Genomic DNA, 22,291 nt, shown 5'->3' with positions numbered 1-22,291 from the left:
TGGACTCCAGGGTTTCATGATGGCACTCCTGGTCACAAAGCACCAGAAGAAGCAGGAGAACCTGATGCCTTCCCACAGCATGAAGCTGCTCTGGGCTCACCAAATGGTCCAGGCTCTGATGTTTCTCAGCTTTTCCTACCTGCAAGGGGTCCTACCATATTCCCCAGAGCCCCACAGCAATCCTGGGATCCTCAGGGCTCTCATTTGGTAGCTGCCATCACCCAGCACTGTGCTGCAGACAATGGGAGGGACGGAGCTGAGGCTGTGCCAGGATGTGGCTGGGAGGCAAAGCTGGCACTGAGGAAGGACACCAAGGGCAAAAGGCAGTGGGGCAGTGGCACATCCAGAGGACACGTGTCCTGTGCCATGCATGGCTGCCCAGGGCTGGGGGGGACGCAGCAAAGCAAACATTCCAGTGCTGACACCTGCTGGGGCAGATGGCAGGGACAGGGGGCAAAGGGGCACCCCTTTGGGCTGGGCCTGGCGTGGAGCAGGAACAGGGAATGTGGCAGCCTGACTCCAGTCCCCCTGAGGTACCAGCCCACCTGCATGAGCAAAGCCCAGCAGCTGCCCCTGGGGGCTCCCCAAACCCTCCCTGGACTTAGCTGGAGGTCCTGTGCCCCTCACCCTGTAGCACCAGGTTCCTCTAAACTCCCCCAAACCTCCCAGTGGGCACCCCCACCCCCATTTAGCTTGAGCACCTGCTGGGGCCTCCCAGACCCCAGCAGCACCCAAAGCCCTGTCCCTGGGAAAAGGGCTGGAGGCAATGAGCTGGGTCTGGGCAGGACCCTGAGCTCCCCGAAACCCCAGAGATGCTGGAGACCAGGGGTGGGCAGTGTCCAGAGCACCAGCACCCTGCAGGCAGCAGGATACCTGCAGCTCCTGCCCAAGGCCTGCTCTCAGCCCTGATGCTTTCGAGGACAGGAGTGCGGTGACGGAGGGACAGGGGGTGGCAGACGGTCTGAGTCACTGCAGTGACGGAGAATCATCCGTTTCCATGCTCAGAAGTTGGTAGCTATTTATTGCACTTGAACACCAAGAATAAAACTGACACTCGCCCTCCCTCCCACACCCACCCCCACCCCGTTCCCCGTCCCTCCCCAAACAGAGCATCCAATTTGAGCAGTGATCATTCTGTTCACAGCCGCAGGTTCAGAAAAGACAAAGGAAAAGGAAACAAAAACAATCCTCCCCCACACCCCCTCCCCCCTGCCCCAAGTTCCCACTGAATCCAACACGGTCACACTGCTCAACAGTTCGAGTGCACTTACAAAAAGAGAAGAGAAAGGCTTCAGCTGCAACCGTACGGACAAACAGACACGAGGGGACAGGCAGCTACCCCTCCCCGGGGCTTGATTTTTTTGTTACGTGACAAAGCTCGGTATACTCTTAATTATAATATATTTTTTGCAATCATCTTAAATAAATATTTCCATAGAGATTTCCTGCAAGTATATATATTTTTATATATATATATAATATATAAGAGAGAGAGATAGATTTCATTTTCTTTCCTTAAACCACTGTTAACATATTTTCCCTGCTTGTCCAAAAAATGTTACAAAAGCCCTAAAATTGTGCAACAATTAGAAAAAAGGGACAACAATCCAAAGAAGGAAGGAGCCACTCGACACAGTCCCCTCCACTGCTCCCTCTCTCCCACTCCCTGTTGATGACCTGCAGGAGGGAAGGAGATTCAGATGAATCTGGTGGCAGAGTGGCCACCAGCCCCTGCTCTGGTGTCCCCACAGCCTCCTCATATCTGGGTTTCCCTGTCTGATATGGACAGGACCTGCACCTTGGGACACGGGCAAGGTCTCTGCTGGCTGGAGGACCTGTGCAGCATCAAGAGGAGGGGTACACCACAATCCATCCTGTGGTGGGGAAGAAGGGTCAGTCTGTCTCCTGGGGTGATCAGAGGATGTGATCTCCTGCTGGCAGACACTCTTGGTCCATGGGGCTGTGTGGCTGCCCCTCACACACAGCCCTGCAATCCCACCATGGGCTGCAGAGCCCACCGGGGGCTCCAGGTGGGAGGAGATGACTGCTGCCTGCTCCAGCTTCTGGAGATCCATGGGGCATCCATGGGAGGAGAGGCAGGTTGGGGGTCAGACAAGGATTTGGTGCCTGGCAGAAGGGGCATTTCGTGCGGGTTCGGGGGGGAAAGACAACTCTCCCAGCAGTGTCTGGCTGGGGTGAGGAGGAGGGTGCTGCTCCTCCAGCAAAGAGCAGAGGCCTCTTTGTCTTCCAGAGGGGATGCATCAGCAAGATGTGAGAAATGATGATGTTGCCAGTGGACCTTGGCAGCCAGGAAAGGAAAACAGGCAGCTCCCAAACCCACCTGTGGAGCTGGGAGCTCAACACCACTACAGCAAGTGCCTCCAGTTAGACATCCCCTGCGGTCTGGGAGAGGAGGAAGAGAGGATGAGTTTGGAGGACTCCCGAGTTTGGTTTGACCCAGGCACCAGGATACCAGAGGAGAGGAGTTCTGTCTGTGCCAGCCTTGAGGACGATGGGACAGGAGGTCATGGTGGTAAACTCCATCCCAACAAGGTGGCCCTGTCCATGTTGGTTATTAGGAACATCCCTGGACGTTGTCATTCCCAGAACCATGGTGGGGTTGTTGGGGCAATGCCCGTTTGCATGTGTCAGGGACAGTGTCAACAGCTTAAAAGTAGAGATGTAACAGCAGCATCCCTGGCTCTTCCAGCCAAAGAAGGATGATGGAAACTTATTTATATAGCTTTCCTGCAAGTTTAGGAGAAATCAGCAAATGGGAAGGAAGACAGAAACAGATGCTTTCCATGGATACTGAAAGAAAAGGTGGAGTCCATCAGTGCTTGCTGAGATGCTCTGGAGATACAGGAACCCGCTCTGGAGAAGCAGGGCAAGGTGGGGCAGAGACACCAGGCAGGACAGACCCCTAAAGTGCAGGTGCTTAATGCTGCCAGCGTGGGCATGTTGGAAACTTGGGTCTCCCTTGGTCAGGCTGCAGCTTGACTGGAAGACTAGAATGAGTTTAAACTTCAGACTCTGCTTCCCTTGCAAAGGAGTGTTGCAAGGACATCCAGCTGCCTCCTGAGGAGATAATCTTAGGGAAATATCAAAGAGGAGAAACTCCCTCCAAAAAGACACCTCAAAGCCTTCCTGGGAGCCAAGATGCTTCTCCCTAGAAGTAACTGTGGGTTCTCAGTGAAAGAAGCTTGTATCTACCCCAACATCTCATCTGGTATTCCCAGGGAATCCCACCAGATCCCCAGTCCTTTCTCAGTAGCAGCTGCTGGAGCAGCTTGACCCTCACAGCCCATGCAAGGTCCACAGCTATCAGCAGCTTCAAAACCAGGCTGTGATGGCATCTGCCCTTCAGCCCCCATGCAGAGCCCTGATATGATGTCCTCCATCATCATCCACCTTATACCAATTCCCAAAAATCCTCTTGACACCTGGAGAGCTTGGACATCAGAAGGTGGATGACACTGACCACGGCTGGCTTCAGAGCCAGCTCTGGAGAGGGAGAGAGAGAACTGTGAAAGAGCTGAGTCCTTCCTTTAAAAATTAAAAAAAAACTTCAGCACTACATGACTACAGGAAGAAAAACAGATCTGTAAAAACACCCAAACTCTACCTTAATAACTAATTCTTTCCCTGCATGGATTTCCCTGCTTTGGGGAACTCTTGCAAGCCTATGGTGCACAAAGGCATGGGGAACCCCATGGGCACCCATGGATCAGCTCTGTGATTTGCCCCCAAAAAGGCAACTCCTACAAACATCACCAGCAGCCATCTCACTGCTGGCCCAGAGGAACACACCAAAACACTTCTCAGGGCCTGTCCGTGCCCCAGCAGTTTAGATTTCTTCCCCTCCATCCAGTGGGAAAATATTTTTGCAGTCTGCAAGGACGCAGCTGCGTTTGGCATGGTGGCTGTCCCTGCCTCAACAGAGAGCAAAGCATTCAAAACCACAGAAAAGGCAAAATACACACTCAGAATTTACATGGAGGAAACATTTCCTCTTTTTTTTTTCCTTTTTTTTCCTTTTTCCTTTTTTTTTTTAGGTCCAAAACAAGCAGTTTTTGTTCGTTTCTTTGTTTTTCAACACACGCACCGTCTAGAAAGTTGAACACCATGCAGACAAAGAGAGTGGAGCTAGAAAGTACCCCGGGGCAGCAGTGCTGCAGGAGCCTCACACCAGTGAGTGAAGAGGCTCCAGTCAGGAAAAAGAGAATGTGAAATGGAAGAATTGCCAGAAGAACACCCACCCTCAGACCTCTACCTGATGGCAAAGAGGTGAGACCAACGTTCCCCTTCCCAGCCATGTCTTCTGTCCTGAAAGCCACACGCTGGTGGCACTCCCAGAGCCACCCCTGTGGTTTGCCCTGCAGGAAGACCCATAGGGTGCAGGAAGGTGCCACGGTGATGTGGGTGCCCCTGGAGGTGGGGGTCCCTGGAGGTGGGGGCCTTTGCCACCCAACGCTGCAGGACAGAATGGGACAAGCCACGGTGTGAGAGGAGGGGGCTGGCAGCCGTGGGACCCCTGGCAGGAGCATCGTGGCAGAACAGCCCCACTTCAAATGTAAACGCAATGAAAAAACAGCAACCCCCGAAAATCCCCCCTCCCGCCCCACTTAAACAGTTGAATGTTTCTAGTTATTACATAAAGATCCATTTCAGCAAATACTCAAAATCAAGTTACGAAATACACGGTAGGTTGGTTTGTTTTCCCTATAAAAAGGCATGCGCTCAAAGGAGAAGACAGCGAAAGGCTCGTTTGTTGTTGTTGAAGCACAATCAGATTCTGCAGTTTGTCACTAAAGCTTGCATTCCTTGTTGTCGCTGGAAGGAGTCACGGGGGCCATGGAGGTTGGTGCCCCGAGCCAGCAGCCAGCTTGGCTGCCCCCATCCCATCCTGGGAGTCAGGAGCAAGGGAACGCCAGTGCTGTGTGTGGGGGGCAGGGGTGGGTGCTGGGGTAAAAGATCCAGGCTGGGTGGTGGGTGAGGAAGAGGAGGCTGCAGGGGTGATGCTGCTGCCCAGACATGGATGGGAGAGCCCCAGCTCCCGTCTGTGCTGATGGGAAGCAGTTGTCATTCTCCTCCTCTCTTCTCCCAGCATCGCCAGTCTCTGCTCCAAAGGGAGAAGGGAGGAAGAAGGGAGAGCATCCTTCTTGGCACAGCAGTTGCCTGGAACCAGGGTGCAAACCTACTTGCTCTCCTGGGAAGGAGCCAGCCTATGCTGGGAAGAGAAAATGAACAGATAGTCTTTACTCACCCATCCAAACACGGCCCTTCTTGCACAGGTACGCATGAAAAATGGACTTGGCAAATGGATTGAGTTGCAGTTCCCTGGACGAGGCCACTGGGAAGCAGGAACTCAGGTTGGGAGCAGGCAGGAGTCATGGCAGCAGACAGGGACCTTGATAGCAGCAAAGCAAAATCCACCAGCACGCAGGGAGGATGCAGCAGAGAGCAGCTCAAAACTGCCCCCCTTTCCTCGGAGAGCTTCCAGCAGGGGTGGGGATGGAGGTGGATGATGAGCCTGAGCCCAGTTCAGGAGATGTGCTGAGTGAGGAGGCCACGAACGCTGTGCAGCCGATGAGGGGGGCCTGTACACCGGCCAGATGCTTGGGTTTGAGTCCATGGTTTCTCTTGTTCTGGTTCATGCAGAGGAAGGGGGCCCAGTGCCGTGACCCTGGCGGGTGGGGGTTGATGGATGCTTGTGCTGCACTGGCGGGGCTGTCGAGTGTGTGCGGTGAGAAGCGAGGGGTTATTCCAGCGGGAACCAAGCAGCAGAGCCAACAGCCAAAGTCCTGTAGGTGAACATGTCGGAGGGGGTCTCCCCTTGGTAGTCAGTCAGTGACAAACCCAGCACGGGCAGGGCCACACTTCAGCTGCAAAACACAAACCGGGAAGAGCCGGAATTTGCTTTAACCATCCCTTTGGCAGAGCATCCCTCTCCCCACTGCTATCCCACAGCCATCAGCCATCTCCCCACCACAGATCCTCAGCACAGGATCCCACCTCCTGTGAGCTGCAGCGTGCCCACCCCCAGCCCCCCCCATCCCTCGTGGCCCTGGATGCTCACAGGGATTACTGCGGTAGGACCGAGGGCGCGCCGGATCTGTGGAAGTGAACAATCTGCCATTTGCCATCCCGGCGGTGCCAGATGCGGGTCTCCTCGGACTGGGCAGTGCGGGGGATCCCTCCAGAGTCCACGTACTGTGTGATGCGGATGTAGGCAATGCAGGCAGACTCGTCCCCCATCAGGTGGATGTGGGGGTTCAGGATCGTCGTGTGCACAGGTTTGCTGTTCCGGGACCACACTGGGGAGGGGGACAAGCACAAGTGGATTCAGGCAGGGGAAGTGGTTTCGGTGGCTCTTGCTCAGGGTGGCAGCAATGTTGGAAGGGGAGACACTTGTGTTAAGCTCTCTGCTTGATGGGGCTGAGTAAATGCTGTACAGGTGGATTCAGGATGGGTCCCTCTAGAAAACAGCTAACCTAACAACCTCTAGAGATACCTGGCCCCAGGGGACCTAACACTTCCTGCTGGGATCTTCCAGATCAGCCAGAGATGCTGCCACAGCAACCCTAGCCCTATTCCCTCCAACAAACTGATGGAGGTCAAGACAGACACATGGGAGGTGGGAGGGGTCCCTCACAAAGCAAGTGAGCTGCTTACGGTTTTCAAAGTAGAATCGGTGGAAATCCAGGCCTTCCACAAGGTTTCCCAGAGCCTCAGGCTCAAAAGCAGTCATTCCAGGGTCACACATCTTCCTGGGGAGCCAGGAAAGGGAGAGAAAAGGGAGAGGTTATCTCACCACCTCTGGCATGAGAGCCTCAAGATCCCAAATGCCTCCTGCTCGGGATGGCTCCCTCAGCCTGAGGAGTGTCTGCACCAGTGAGTAATTATTGCAAAAATCTGACCTCAGCCCTGCATTCTGCCCAACACACCTCCCCTCCTGTCCATTAACTGTAGCCAAGGCCCCACCAAAGCAGGGTGCCTTCTCCATCAGTCACACTCTGCAATTAAACCTCCTCAAACATTGTCATCATCTTTACAAGAAGAAAGACATCAGGAAAAAAGCTCATATTATCTGCTCTGTGTCAAAATATCCCTGCTGCGATCCTCTGAGGCAGGGATGACAACCTGCACTCACTCAGACATCACTAATTACATCAGCCTTGGACACAGAAGAGGTGTACTCTGAACAGCATCAGCTCAGCAAGCAGAAATCATCTACACTTCAGAGCAGCCTGTGGCAATCTGGATATAATGGATTCCATGGATACAAACACTTCTTTCACCATAAGTCATGTTTACAATTATTCCTCTTTCTGCAAACCAAAAATTGGGCTCATCTGTGACAGTGAGACCAGCGAACTGTGGCCAGCTGAGCACAAGAACAGCATCAGGCTCAGAAACTGATGTCTCCTTCTTTTGGATGATCTCCACTCTTCCCCACTACATCAACCTTGTCACCCTGCCCTGGCAGCAGTAAAATCTCCTGGGCAGCACTGTAAGAGTGTGAGACCCTGGCCTGGGAGGCTGAGCCCTCACCCAGCCCAAACCCACACTGGGCACACTCACGTGTAGGACTCGAAGTCGCCATTGCTTATTGCTTCAATCAGCTGCTCTGTGACTTTAATGATTTCTTGCTTCCGTACTGTTGGTTTAAAGAGAACAAGGAAATAAAAGGATAAAGCAAACCAGAAGTAGGCACTGGTGTCACCATATCGGTGAGAGATCTTTATCTCATCAGAAACAGACCAGAGGATGTGGGGGGACTTTGAAAACTGTACAAGGAAAAAGCAGGAGAGCGAGTGGGGAGAGAGAGGTGGAGAAGGGCTCTTCATCTCCAGATTTTCAAAGCCAGGGCAAAGCTGAAAATGCCTGTAATTTCCTAAAGAGCCAAAGGGTTAATCACCAACTGGGAAGCTACCCTCAGCCCAAAAGTTGGGACAGGTTGGTCTTGGCTGAAAAACCTTGCTAAGCTGGGACCCTCTACCCCATGAAGTCACAGCAGAGGCCAGCCAGGACAAGCTGGACCAAGGAGCTCTCACCTTCCTTTTGAAATGGGAGGAGACAGTCTCAGAAGGGAGGAGAACAGGTGAGTGACATGTGCAGCCACCCCAGGAGATACAAGAAGGGACCCTGCAAAGGGCACAGAACTGTGCAGCTGCTGCCAGAGATTCCAGGCACTGCCGGTTCATCTGGGAAGGGATGGGCTGCAAGAGCAACTTTGGGGCTCCCAAGGATGCAGGAGGAACTGTCAGAGGTAACCCTGGGCTTATTAACAAAGCTCTGCTTCAAATGCAAATTGTCATCATGCTTGATTTTTTTTTTTCCTTTGCATTGTGACTCATGAAAGGAGAGGGAGCGTGTTCCTAGGAGCTGTTCACAAAGGCGAGGGAATCCCATCGCTTCCTGAGCACCACCTGCCTCCACAGCCAGGCCCAAGGAGCCCCTCTCCAGGAGGACAAGTTCTCTCATTAGCTCTCATGTCAGGCCAAAGTCCATTTTGCTTTGTGCCGGGATCACTTCATCGAGAGACTTTACAAATTAACACGGATAAATTATTCCCTGGGTTATTCTTAGAAAGCTGCCTCTGGCAGGCAGGCAGGCAGGCGGGCAGCAGACAGGGATTTCCCCTGGAGGCTTTTCCCAAAGGGAAGCTTATTTTAAAAGAGCAGCCAGGCTGCTATCCCTGCAGATTTCTGCCATTTCCACACCTGCTTTCAGGGAATATCCCTGTTCATGGGAGCACCTTGCTCCTCACCAGCAGTGCCCCAGCTGCTTGTGTCAGCAACCCAGCAGTGAGGAGTTAAAGCAACTTCTGACAAGCCCTGAGGCAGCTTGGTGGTGGTGGGTTTTGCTGTGGCAAATATCTCATGAGGGGTGGCCAGACCCGTGGGCACCCCTCCAAAACAACCTGCCCACCTTCCCACTCGCCCTTCCCACTGGTACCTTTGGTGTCTTCATCCTCAATGGTGGTGTTGGTGCTCTCCGACGATTCCTGAGCAAAGAACAGAAAGGAGACATGGCATGGTGAGGAGAGTCTTCTCCCCATGACAGGTGTGCTTGTGTGTTCGACAGCCCCCCGAGTCTGCCCCACAGCTCAACTGTGCCAACAGACAGAAACCAAGGAAACGCCAGCAGGTCCAACCTGTCCTCAAGCACAGCTCTAGGGCAGCACTGGCAGAGCCCTCCCTGACCTCCACTCCTTGTGGCCAAGGGCACAAGAGGTGGGCTGTGGAGGGTCTCGTAGGAACGGCGCTGCCTTTCCTACTGACACCTGTGGGGACAGAGATGGGGGCAGGTCCAGGGGCCGTGTGGAGGGTTCCTAGGAGCGTTGCCGGAGGGGCAGGGAGAGGGGCTGTGCAGGGGTGGAAGACACCATGTTGACTGTACAATAAAGAGAGAGATGTACAAATTAACAGAGAGAAGGAGCTGGGATGAGAAAGAGGGGACTGTGCAGGAGTGAGAGAGACCACACTGACCGCAGAGTAGGGAGAGAAATGTACAATAAAACAGTGCTTCCAAGACCCACATGGACCACTGAAGGCTGAGACACAGCTCTTTCAAGAAACAGCTGAGCACTACACAGATTTGGGGGGAGAGGGGTACTGACCCCCGTCTCTCTCCGGGAGCCTCATCAAGGCAACTCTGCTAGCGGAGCTAGAGCAATGGCTCTGCTAGCTCTTCCCAGCAGAGCCTTGCTTGTGTATTACCCAGAAGACCCCGATGTAGGTTGGCAAGGTGTCCCATGACCATACAGTCCCCGCAGAGGCATGGAAGGTGTTTCTCCAAGGCTCCTTGGACCGATGCAGCCTGCAGACCTGAGTCAGGAGAACTGGGAGAAACGGCATGAGAACCCATCAGCAAGAACCAGGGCTGGCTTCCCACCAGCTGGTGGCCAGCAAGGGCCTGCACCAACCCTGTTAATGGGGTTTGTGGGTGATACGGCTTTGAGGATGTTCCCTCCAACCCCGCTGTCCCTTCTTCCCTACCCCGAGGTAACTTCCAAAAACGGGGGAAGCTGGAACATGTGGAGAGGCCCAGCAATATCGGCATTTAGGAAGACGAAGGACACTCACCATTAACTGAACGCTGGAACTGGACTTTCTTTTCTGGAAAAACAAGGAGAAGAGATGGAACAGGAAGAGACACAGAGTGAGAAAGGCTGAGAGCAGCACATGAAAGGCAGCAGCTCCTGAGCCACCCTTCTTGGTCCTCATGGGCAAACGAAAGGCGCAGAGGGGCTCGTTGCTCCTGTGGGGACGTGCTGCTGGCTGCAGTGTTGGTGGTGACTTGCAGCTCCCTCCCCACATTCCTGCCAGCACTTTTCTCTCCTGACCTGTCACAATCTCTGGGGTTACTCATCCCAAGGACCTGGCTAGTCCAAAAGGGAATCCCCTAGGAGTCAATGACCACTCTGGTGGCCTATGACCAGGCCAGCAAGCTCACAGGAACAGAAGCGGGGTACTGAAAAGCTAAGGCAGCTTCACCACAGCCCTGTGCCCAGTGTGAACGCTCTGCTGACTTCTCTGGATCTGCTCTGGGTGCATCTGCTGATGGCACTGACTGCTGTGGATACACTCCTTTAGCTTTGAAACTAGACCAGTCCTAAGCTGGCTGGTTTAAGGCCAGAAAGGCTTTAAGGCCTCAAGGCAGGCTCACAGTGTAGGAAGCAGTCCTGAACACAGCTCCAGTGCTTTAAATCAGGACTCCAAAGAGAGGACCTGCACATTTATCTCCATCCTTGACCACTACCACTAGGCTTTAAGGTTTTTTGAGTTGGATGACCCCATATCCACTCTTCTGCTTGCAATCCCAAACTAATTCTGGACTCTCCTTCCTTACTGTGCTCTGCTCCCCATCTCCATCACTAATTTAGCTGGGAGGCAGGGGGACATGCCTGCTGACCTCATAGCCCTTCTGCACCTCTGGCTCCCAGGGAATGAATCCCAGTGTGCGTCAGGGAATACCAACGTGCAGAAATCAGAATCTGCAGAGCCAAATAACAAAGTGCTGTACCAGCATATTTAACAAGGCACCAGCTGTGCCTGCCCTGCAGAGGGAAAAGCAGCACACACTGTGCAAATCTCTTGGGAAAGCCCATAGAGCGACCCGTTGGGGTGCGTGGGTGGGCTACAGCATAAAAACTGATGATATCCATTCTCCATCATTGCTCCTTTCATATCCTGACTCCCACCAGCATCCTCAGTGAGTTTCCCCCTCTACTACTGCTGCTCTCCCCTTCTTTGCTAGGTCATAGAATCATGTAATCACAGAATGGTTTGGATTGGAAGGGACCTTAAAGATCTCTCCAGTTTCCAGTAGACCAGCTTGCTCAGAGCCCCATCTAACCTGGCCTTGAACACTTCCAGCAATGGGGCACCCACAGCTTCTCTGAGCAATTTGTTCCAGCGCCTCAACACTCTCACAATAAATAATTTCTTCCTTATATCCAATCTAAACCTGCCTTTTATCTGTGTGAAGCCATTCCCCTTGTTCCAGAACTCCATGCCCTTGTCCAAAGTTCCTCTCCAGCACTCTTGTAACCCCTTTAGGCACTGGGCCATCTCTTGCCTTTCCTTCACCCAAAAAAAAAAGATGTCCTAAAGGGCAGAGTGAGCTGTGGTATTTTGTCAGGAACCTCATGGAGAAAGGGAGCCACTGGAGCTGGGCTGTTGCAGGAAGGACTGACAGCTTCTGCTACCCAAGGACATGAGACGGGGCATCAAACTGCAGAGATTTCAGACGCAACAGAATGCAACACAAAGCAGTGACTGCACCGAGTCTGGACATACAGTAACAGGATGTGACACGGGGCAGTGAGCTCTCAGCCCAGGACGGGACAGGATGTGACATGGGGCAGGGATTCCATCAGTTTACAATGGGACAAGATGTGACACTACACAGGGCAGTGAGAGTATCATAGCTGCTGGAACGAGAGGACCTTCCCCGGATCCCAGAGCAGGGCTCAAGGGGGAATTCTGGTCCCGGGAATGCTTTTAGTAGGTGAGGAATTTCCTCAGGAGGGTGAGTTTTGAGCCCTCTGAGCCTGGGCTGGCACCGTGCTGGTGTTGGAGGGCTGTGCAGACAGGCCAGAGGGCAGGTGCAGCTGCCTGCTGCCCACCAGCCCAGCTTTGGGCAGGAAAGGCAGGGATCTGCCTGCTCCTGTGGGGATGGGCAGGAGAGGCAGGGCTGGCTGCCTGGGATCTGCCTGCTTTCATGAGGATGGCCAGTCCAGCACCTTACTCCAAGTGGGGACACCACTCTCCTGACAGTACCCACACCACGTGGCCCTGCTCTGAGCAGGCAGGACCATCCCCTTCCCACCGTGCCAAACACTCAAGGCAGGCCTCCAGGTTCCTACCTTGCTTTTCCAGCCAGTTAAAGAAATTAACACTGCTCAGCAGTGTCCTGACATTTGCTGGTTGCCCAGTGGGCCATTAGAGCTTCACCCACAACACCCAGCCTCCCTGTGAATGAGTTATGCTGCAGGTTCCCCCAGGCTGAGCATGGAAATGAGAGGTGGGGATGGTTATGCTGAAGGTGGACAATGCAAGGAAGCTGTTGGGAGTGAGCTTGTCTCTACCTTGTCTTCTCCTCCTGCACCTTCCTGGCCATCTAGCCAAGCTGTCTCCCCTTTACTTGTTGAAAAGGGAGCAATAAAAAAGCAAATTCATTCTCAGAGTTTGTCCACACTCTCCAGATGAGTGCTGGTGGGTAGGTTGCACTTAGAATGAAGCCTCATCATCTGCTCCCTTCTGGCCAGTGAGGGCTGAGGGCTGGGGATGCAAACCAGACTCTCCCCACTGAGTTTCAGTGAAGAGCCAGAAGGTTGTTCACCCAAATAAGCTATTTTGCTGCTATAGGAAGTGCCTCTTTTCCCAGGATAATGTCTGACCTCAAAGCTCCTTTGAAGTCCAACAGGGAGCATCATTAGCAAGCTGGGCTGGCAAATGGTTGTCTACCACAACACAGAAATTCAAAACTGTCCCTTTTTGCTGGAAAATTAGATTCAGGACTTTGCCTGATGAAGCTTCTTCATCCAGCAATCTCTCCTTTAATAGGTTAAAAATGCATCTTCTGTTTGGTCTCACCTGTGCTCCAGCAAGGAGCTTGTACCAAGTCAGCTCTACCTGTGGTGACACATCTTAGGTGACTCTCAGAAGCAACCAGGACCTCAGAGCAGCAGAGGACAGGCCAGCAGTGTCTGGCACCAGGGGTGTTGTTACTGCCCTGGGATCTGCCAGCCCCAGCCCTATTAATTCTGTTCTGGGAGTCTCCTGATATCCTGACAGCCCAAAGTAATGTCCTCTCAGAGCCATCCAGGCCATCAGCCTCATGCTGCAGAATAACACTGCATGGCCAGAATGGCCTCTCATGAAGCTGAGCCCAGGTTGGAGGGTTGTGCACGGTCTCAGTCCTTGCAGGCTTCTCCTGTCCCAGCTGCTGGGCCTGGGAAGAGTGAGAGAAACACATGCCATCCCTATACTGTCAGCTTCACCAACCATCCCTACTGAGGAAGGAAGAAGCTGGCTGAGGGCTCTGCTCTTCCAAAACCCTGCACCTGTCACAGCCCAACAGTTGGGTCCCTGCAAAAGGGCAGGAGAAGGTTCTGTAGGTTCTCCCAGCAAAGGGCCCCTGTACAGGAGGAAGAGCAGCCACATGGCAGTCGGGCTCCCAAAGCTCTGCCTGACGATGGAGGATGTCACCACGATGGAGGATGTCACCACACCAGCTCTCCTTGCTGAGTGATCCATTGTATTTATGAAGGGAACAGGTAAGGAGAGAAGGACCCTCACATGGACCATTCCTTCCTGCAGGAGGAATTTAACAGAGCTCAATAACCACTGCTATCCACCACACCTCCATGTCACCAGAAACAGCAGAATTCTGCTGCCACCTTGTCCTGGAGCAGAGCTGCACCCCCACCTCGGAGGGGCTGATGAACGTGCAGGCTCTGCAGCCCAAGAAACAAGATCCACCAAGGACCAACTTGCTTTTAGAGCATCACCCAGCCATTTACTCTGTCGAAGCACCACCATGTTTCTTTGCTGTCTGCACTGTGCACAGGGGACAAGCAGCACTGTTAAAAGCACCCCCGTGTCACCCAGCAGCACACCAGCCCTTGGTACAGGATGGGACAGGAACTGGCACCAGCCTCACCAGCTGCAGCAGGACCCCCACGCTGAGCCAGCAGGAGATGAGGCCACCCATCCCGCTAGAGAGCTGCTGTTGGAGCCATGGTCCTGGGGTGCAAAGCTGCCTCCTGCTGCCCCCTGTCCTGCTCCAGCCTCTGCCTCTCTCCCTCCCTGGGGACAGCGAGGGACACGAGGGTATTGCCGGCACTGAAACAGCAGCGAGTTCCCGCAGCGCACCCTCCATCCAGCACCAGCCCTCGCCCCTGCGCTGCAAAATCTCCTGTGCGCTGCCTGTGCTGGCAGCAGCCCGGGGACACACCGGGGACACACCGGGACAGCCGAGCCAGCAGCTGCCCTTTAAAGCGCGGGGTGCAGCAGGGACTGCCGAGCGGAGAGCACGGGCACAGCACGGAGCCCCCAGGGCCAGCGGGGCACGGGAACGCTCACCGCCGGCACGGCACGGCACGGCACGGCACAAAGACCCCCTGCATAGGGACCCCGGCACAGGGACCCCGGCACAGGGACCCCGGCACAAGGAGAGCACGGCCACAGGGACCCCGGCACAGGGACCCCCGGCACAGGGACCCCCGGCACAGAGACCCCCGGCACAGAGACCCCCGGCACAAGGAGAGCACGGCCACAGGGACCCTGGCACAGGGACCCCCGGCACAGGGACCCCGGCACAGGGACCCCCGGCACAGGGACCCCCGGCACAGAGACCCCCGGCACAGGGACCCCCAGCACCGCCCGGCAGCGCCGGGGCAGGCAGCGCAGGGCACCGGGGCTCAGCTTACCTTCACGCCGTCATTCTTCTTGTTGCCACCACTTTTGCCTCCTGGAGAGAGGAGGAAGGAGATTAGCAGAGCCAGGCAGGGCACCAGGACCAGGAGGGCGAGGATCAGCAGCATGGTGCTGGGTGCCAGGGTGTCAGGAGCCCCCGGCCCGGCTGCTGGGGTTCTCCTTCTCTCCAGCAATCACCGCTGCACCCGTGGGAGCTCAGGGGCGACCTTGCCAGCGCCGTCCTGTCCTACCGCAGCGGCTCTTGGCCCGGGGCATGACCCGATCCTAACGTCACGCCAAGCGCCTGGGGCGGCTGGAGGGGCTGGCAGGGCTGCCCGGCAGAGGCGGGCTCTGCCCGGGCCGTGCTGTTGACCCGGCGTGGTGCAGTGTGGAGGAATGGGCTGCCCGCCTGCCGCCCTCTAATTTTAGCCCCATGCTGCCGGGATCATGTGCTGCCGGCCCGCCGGCCCGACAGCTGCAAGCCCGCATTTTGACAAGGATGAGAAGCAGGCGCCTTGCCCTGAGCCCACCCTCCGCTGCCGACACTGCCCCGGCCCCCCGGCTGCACACCCGGTGCCCCGGAGCCCAGCGCAGGCGGCACCGCCGGAGCCCAGCGCCTGCCGCCCTCAGCTCCCGGCCAGGAGGGACTGCTGAGCCCCTGGGCCGTGCGTGGGACGGGCAGCACCAGGAGAGATGCTTTGAACTTCCTTCCTTTCGGTGCTTCCTGTCCGCCTCTCCCGGCGTGGGGCTGACATCGGATCCCCCCAGCTGCTGGACTCCTCCAGCGCCCGCCACAAGTGCTAAATGTGTCAGCGCGATCCCCCCACGACAAATGCAGAGAGCAGCCCTGGCCACAGCCCTCTGCCCTGGCACCCCTGCCCACCTCCTACACCTGGCACTCGGGGAGCCTCAGCAAAGAGCCCTGAAACACCCAACTAACCCCAAAGAGCTGCCACCAGCCAGCTGAGCAGCGTGCAGGGCTTGGCTGGTGTGTCCCGGCCCTGCAGCACCACCGCAGGGCTGTCCCCAGCACTGGGGCAGGGCAGGAGGTGACAGCGGGTGGCTGAGCCCTGCAGTCACACGGTTCCATTTGGTTCCATGCCTGGGGAATCGCCTGTGACATCCCATATGCAGTGAGGTGTCCCCAGAGGAACAGCTCTCAGGGAGGGCACTGGAGCAGAGGGATTCTGGCTGCACTGAGACCTCTCCAGTGCACAGGCCAGGCTGCCAAGCTGCTCCTGTCTCCATGGCAGAACCAGGGATGTAGGGAGGCAGGAGGAGAGTGGGGAATCCTGCAGGGTTAGCATCCACCTGCCTGGGGAGAGACCTGTGAGATCCTGCTGCCATCTGCCTGCGGTGGCACCAGGGGCCTTTCCCTACTCCCGATGCAGAGGATGCTCTCCCTGAGCCACAAACATCTCCAGGAGGACACAAAACCAAACCAGCTGCTTGAGCTCTGCTGCCCCCAGCACCCACATCCCCATTCCTGTCAGATGGTTGGGTGGACACAAACCCCAAAACCCTAAAGCACTGTGGATCACTGAGCCTCAACCCCACACTTTTTCTCTTGCATCCCAAGCCAGAAGCCAGCCTGGAGGTGCCAGGTGACCTCTCCTGGAGGAGCACCCACAGCCACACATCCCCAGAGGCACGAGGCTGCAACCTCAGCCTCTCTGTGACACATGAGGCAAAGCCAGCTCTCCAGGGACCCTACAGATTTGCCCTGGGTATCCTGTAAGACAAGGAGATGAGTTCCAGAGACAGCACCTACCGGAGAAGTTCCTGGTGGCCAGCATGGTGGTGAGGATGGCTCCCTGAAAGACAAGGAAGGCAGAAGGAAAGGGCGTGCTGGACCCCAGGTCCCTGCACCCTGCTGCTCCCCCCATCCCTGGGGGAGGAAAGCCCTGCTCAGCACCTGTCCCCCAGCCACGGGAAGGAAGGAACTGGCCCACGGATTGATATTCTCCTCCTGCCATCAAAAGCAGCTCTCAATACCTGACTCCATACCCCAGCACCATGGCTGGCATTGGGTTGCATTCTCTAAAACTGCCTTCCCTCCGAGATTAAAGGGATATTAAATATCTGCAGGGCACTTTTCATTCCCATACTGCCCTGTCCTAGATGAAGCACAACCCCACTGACTGGGGCCAGCAGCTGGCAGCAAGGGCACCCACTGGGAGTGGAACCGGATCTAATTGTGATTAAAGCTGTGCCAGCTCAGAGCAGCAGGGCAGGGGTTGCTCATGGGAGCCACGCAAAGATCACCACCACAAAACAACATTTGTAAAAATCCTTCCCCTTTTCCAGCTGAGTCTACTAACTAGTTGCTAAGTGTATAATAAGATTACTTTGGACTAATTGCTTACAGTAATGGATTACTATTTTGAAGAGCATGCCTGAACTAATTTGATTACTTGTCTAGCTGAAAAGTAATAATAGTTTATGGCCAGTTTCTTTGCTTGATAATCTTGTAAGTGGCCTGCAGCTGCACTGCTCTGTGTCACGCTGTGTTCAGGCCTCGAGCACTGATGGCTCAGGCTGTGGCACAGACCAGCCTCACCCCACTCTGCAGGCAGCACTGTGATTTCCAGAGCCCATTCTCAGCACCCTGCTGCCAGCTGAGGCTGAGCAGCACCGGGAGATGGGTGCCCCAGGGAGGTGCTCAAGCTGGAGATGGTGATTTCAGAGGGGTCCAGGCTGTGGTGCATGGCAGCACCCCAGAAGGGAAAGGCTGTGGGGCTGCTGGGGTGGGTGAACTTTTTGTCTGTCTGTGGATCACTTTATTCTTGGCCATCAGGAAAAGGGTCTCACTGTGCCTCTCAGGCCAGCCCCAGAAAGAAGCTATCTGGACACTGGCTCCAGTGGAAAAGTCCTCACCCAGTGTCCAGTGTAACTCAGTGCTTTCCTTCACCATGGCTTTCTTTGAGCAGTTGGGAACCCCAGCCAGATGAATCTGTCACCCCACGCAGTCTCCTTCCCCTTCTTCACAATGGGGGTCCCCAAAAGCCCATCACCCCCACACCACTGCCATAGACACCACCCTGTCATTTCCCACCCAGGGGACAAGCCCACCAATGATCTGATTGTGCATTTAGCAGCCAGCTTGGACAGAGTTACCTTCAGCTTCCTGCGGGCATTGAACTTCTTCAGACAGTCCACAGTCTCCTGCCTGTGCATGCATGACGCCACGGTGGCACGGTGCTGGGGGCAGAGAGAGAGAAAGCTGCCTCAGAGCAGTTCTGGGGGAAAGGGCCCCCCAGCCTGGCTCTCACATGCTCACACACGTGTATGACCTCCCACGGCCGAGGCTCGGGCCAGAGCTGCCTGCAGCAGCAGCAGATAAAAGTTTAATGGGCAGTGGGAGATGGAAGCTTTGGAGTCAGCAGGATCTGCTCTGGTGGTAGGGGTGTGTGGAGAACTGGCTGCCCCCTGAGTTAACCCCTTGACTGACCAGCCATGTTTAGCAATGTGCTCAGGGTTTGCACATGTCTGGTCAGGCCCACAGACTCCTCCTGCCTTTAGGATCTGATTCAGAGTGAGAACCAGCAGCTGAAACAGCAGGATGCAATGAAGGGTGGAGGGACTGCTGCTGGAGTGGATGGATGGATGGATAAACATGAGCCTACTCCCATTGCCCCTGAAGAAAGACACCCCCCACCCCCCCGCCCCCCCAGGACAGCATGACACTGAGAAATTAGTCAGTTCCCACCAGGGCAGGGAGCCTGTGTGTCCCTCCCATCACCAGGTCCCCCAGGAACACGCTGTTTGCACTCACAAGCTTTTTGCTGCTGTAAAATCTCAAGGAAAATGCTGCTGTGAGAGCATTGAGAGGAACCCTGCCAGGAAACCATTCTCCCAGGATGCAGAAGAGAGCTGGCAGCATGTTTGATACCAAGGGATCCCCAGTGAGATGTTCCCCACTTGTGAATGCCCAGATCTCTCTTCCTTGAGCCCCAGCTCACCGATATCCAGGGGTGCTTCAGAGCCTCGGCGGCCGTGATGCGCTTGGAGGGGTTTATGGTCAACATCTTGTTGATGAGATCTTTTGCTTCAGGAGTGACCGTGTCCCATTCAGGGGAGGGGAACTGCCAAAGCAAAGGGAAGGGGGTGAGACATGGCAGAGAGTCCCTCTGCACTTGGGACAGGTTGGAGAATTGGTGGCCACTGGAAAGAGCTGCCAGGTGGAAAACCAAAAAGCAGGAGGAAGAAAGAAGTTGGAAGGCTCAGGATAAGACCTCTCTCTCTCTCACAAAGTGGCCCTGAAATGTGCCAGTGTGTGTGCTGGGGATGGCAATGAGGCCAATGCTCTGTGACCAGGGCAGAGGAAAGTGCTTGTTCCCAATTCAGTCAGAATTTGTCTTGGTTGCTCTTCTAGAGCAGCAGCTGTGAGGCAGGGACAGCAGGAGAGAGAGGAGACTGTGAAAGGAACAGCAAGACAAACCCACTCACATCGTAAGCCCCAGCCTTGATCTGCTGGTAGAGTCGGTGTTGGTCTTCATCCCAAAAGGGTGGGTACCCAACCAGCAGGATGTAGAGGATGACACCTGCCCAGGAGAGGAGATGGGATCAGTGGGAAACAATTCATTGCTGGCAGCAGGGGCACACACAGCCTGGGGACTGATCAAGCTCAAGCAGAAAAACAGAAATTAGGGAAGCATAGAGATTTGGTCACTGTTTAAAGAGCAAAAGGTTTGTTGGTGGGTCCCGTTCAGCACCTGGGGAGGGTCAAGGCTGTGGCAGCCACCACACAGCCCAAAGTGGGTGCCCTGGCAGGGGTGGGTGGTGCCTCCTCCCCATCATGGATGGAAAAAGGCTCCCCTAAGGCTGCAACTGCAGGGAGGCATTGCCTGACTCCACCAGCACCACAGGGAGAAGAGGCAGGATCTCATCTGACTGGGAGCTTTGGGTGCATAACTCCGAGTTAGGCACCCACAGGGGGGTGATCCTGCAGAGAAGGGTGCCACTGGATTGGGGGAGAGTGTGTTGCCCAGGGTGATGTGCCATCTCCTGGGTAAATCCTCCACCCTGACTTCGCTGAGGTGTGACTGGAAACTGCAGCTTGGGACACGCTGGATGAGCAGCCTGCCTCATCCAGCCCAGCCCGGCCCGGCCCCGGTCTGACTCACCGCAAGCCCACAGATCCACGGCTTTGCCGTAGGGGTCCTTCCGGAGCACCTCGGGGGACAGGTATCCCGGGGTGCCGGCGAAACCTGGCACAGACAGCACAGACAGCACAGACAGCCCGTCACTGCCGCCGCCAGGCAGCCCCTGCCCCAGCTCACCGGCAGGGACTGCTCCCGGCCAGGCACGGCCAGAGCCCCGGGGCTGGCACACCCCGAGCCCCGCGACAGAGGCCTCTGTCACTCCCCAGGCCAGAGCAAACGGTGTTTTTCTAGCACTGCCAAACCCCAGATGGTGCCCAAGGCTGGAGTGCTCTGCTCTGCACTTCCAGCACTTTCCCCCCACTGGTCTGGCCCTGTTGCTGGCTTGTCCATCTCACTAGGACACCTCGGTGACTCAAGAGTCCCCACGGAGCTGTTTGCTCCACATCAGCCTGCTCATCCACAGTGCTTCCCGGGCTGGTGCTCTGGGGCCCTCCCAAAACCCTGGGCTGGGGTCCTGGAGCCCCCTGAACCACCATGCCCCGCCTCAGGCCAGTCCCACTCACCAAACCACGCTTGCTGGTCACCCTCCACCTCGATGGCGAGGCCAAAGTCAGCCAGCTTGACGGCAGCCCCCTTCAGCTTGGATGCCAACAGCAGGTTCTCGGGCTGCAGAAGGAGATGGGGTCAGAGAGGAGTGAAAACCCCTCAGGGTCTCTGCTCTTGGCAGGGGGAGCTTCCCAGCACTGCACAGCACAGAGGAAGATCTGGATGTGCTCCCTAACTGCTTTGTCCTGCTCTTTGTCCTGGTGTCCCTGGATCCCAGACTCCCTACCCCAACTTCTGTCATTTCACTCCGGAGTGGTCTTTGCTCTGTGGGTTTCCCGCAGCCCTGCACGAGTTCCTCCCTGCTGTTTCAGCACCCTGAAGGACTCTGGGCGTTGTTCCCCAGGGCTCTGCATCACAGATGGGGTCCCCTGTCCTCCCACAGGCACTCTGCCTGCAGCTCCTACCTTCAGATCCCGGTGAACCACCCCCATCTGGTGGCAGTGCAGGACGGCCTCCAGGATCTGCTGGATGCAGTGGCTGTGGGAGAGAGAAGAAAGCTCACACAAGTGCTGTGGGAGAGAGGAGAAAGCTCACACGAGTGCCTGGTGAGGCAGAGTTTTGTCAGACACTTCTGTTCTGCTGCATTTCACCCCTCTCCCCATCCCTCTGCCCATCAGCAGCCCTGCAGCCCAGCTCAGCATCCCCCTCCACTGACACCCACACACCTGTGGGGAGCAGTTCTAACCCAATAAGAACCTAACAGAGCTATTGTGCACCAAATAATGGTGAGCAGGAGCTTAGGGGACACAGCTGAGCCCACGGGGACCCCACAGGAGCAGCACTGGAGGCGGGGAGCTGGAGACCAACAGTGAAATCACAATACCAGCAAAGATTTGGTCTCCAAACCCAGGCAGAGCAGATGTGCTCTGTGCAACCTTTGCTCCAGCCCCATTTCCCTGCTTTCCTCTAATGCAGGTGGCTCTGCTGTGTCTGCTTGCTTTATATCTAGTTCATTACATTCCAGCTCTGCTGTGTGCGTGAGACAGGAAGGGAAAAAGACAGAGGCACTGATCACTTCTGCTCCAAAACAGCTTATGTGCAAGGCAGAAGGTCTTTATTTACATGTATTTTATTTTATTTGTATGACACTAATAAGTGGATGGACTGTAAGTGGATTCAGTGCAGGCAGCCCATTAAATGAGATTGTTTTCTGCCTAGAAATAAAGGATATTTCCATGCAGGGAGGCAGTGTAGAGTTTACCACCCCCTTGGACGTACAGGCTATGCTTAGCCTGGGGGCAAAGCCAAGAGGTACAGCGATATCTGGAGACTGGAGAGGGCCAGATCATGTCCCCTCAAAAGAGTGAGACTAATCCTGTCCCCCGGATGAGCTGCAGGGACCAAAGGGGTGGCTGAAATGGCTCTGCAGAAGGTACCTGGAAAGTGCCAGTGGGAGTGTGGGAGGGAGCAGAGCTCCAGCACAGCCTGTCTTGACTGCTCCTCCTCAGTGCTTTCAAGTGGCAAATGCCAGAGGAACACTTGCAGAGGGCTAGAATGCAGCTCCAGGGGGAAGGAGTGACATCTGCAGGGTGTCTGTGCTATCGTGGCCCTGGCTGGCCACTAGTGCTGGGTTTCCTCCCTGCCAGCCTGGGGAGCCCTGGTGCCCCCAGAGCAGGGAGCACCCAACACCCAGTTCATGTACAGGCAGGT

At 55.6% G+C, this 22,291-nt stretch overlaps 1 protein-coding gene across 2 annotated transcripts in view; it reads right to left on the bottom strand.

Moving 5' to 3' along the window:
• Positions 1 to 1,336: 1,336 nt before the first annotated feature.
• CAMK2A (calcium/calmodulin dependent protein kinase II alpha) overlaps positions 1,337 to 22,291 on the bottom strand; it is a 34,253-nt gene continuing 13,298 nt past the window's right edge. Inside the window, exons 6-19 of one of the 2 annotated variants that reach the window (XM_066560412.1) lie at positions 21,046 to 21,118; positions 20,599 to 20,701; positions 20,057 to 20,140; positions 19,380 to 19,474; positions 18,893 to 19,015; positions 18,048 to 18,131; positions 16,702 to 16,744; positions 14,945 to 14,985; positions 10,092 to 10,124; positions 8,962 to 9,010; positions 7,585 to 7,660; positions 6,676 to 6,770; positions 6,080 to 6,317; positions 1,337 to 5,885 (exon numbers count right to left, since the gene is read on the bottom strand). In XM_066560412.1, the coding sequence (XP_066416509.1) occupies positions 6,085 to 6,317; positions 6,676 to 6,770; positions 7,585 to 7,660; positions 8,962 to 9,010; positions 10,092 to 10,124; positions 14,945 to 14,985; positions 16,702 to 16,744; positions 18,048 to 18,131; positions 18,893 to 19,015; positions 19,380 to 19,474; positions 20,057 to 20,140; positions 20,599 to 20,701; positions 21,046 to 21,118 (1,132 nt within the window). In that variant the 3' untranslated portion in view covers positions 1,337 to 5,885; positions 6,080 to 6,084. The remainder of the gene's footprint in view (positions 5,886 to 6,079; positions 6,318 to 6,675; positions 6,771 to 7,584; positions 7,661 to 8,961; positions 9,011 to 10,091; positions 10,125 to 14,944; positions 14,986 to 16,701; positions 16,745 to 18,047; positions 18,132 to 18,892; positions 19,016 to 19,379; positions 19,475 to 20,056; positions 20,141 to 20,598; positions 20,702 to 21,045; positions 21,119 to 22,291) is intronic. The other variant, XM_066560411.1, reaches the window with a different exon arrangement.

The sequence above is a fragment of the Molothrus aeneus genome, chromosome 15, assembly GCF_037042795.1.
Source record: "Molothrus aeneus isolate 106 chromosome 15, BPBGC_Maene_1.0, whole genome shotgun sequence".
Lineage (NCBI taxonomy): Eukaryota > Metazoa > Chordata > Aves > Passeriformes > Icteridae > Molothrus > Molothrus aeneus.
The sequence above is the reverse complement of the archived record's forward strand: the minus strand, read 5'-3'. Positions and strand labels throughout refer to the sequence as shown.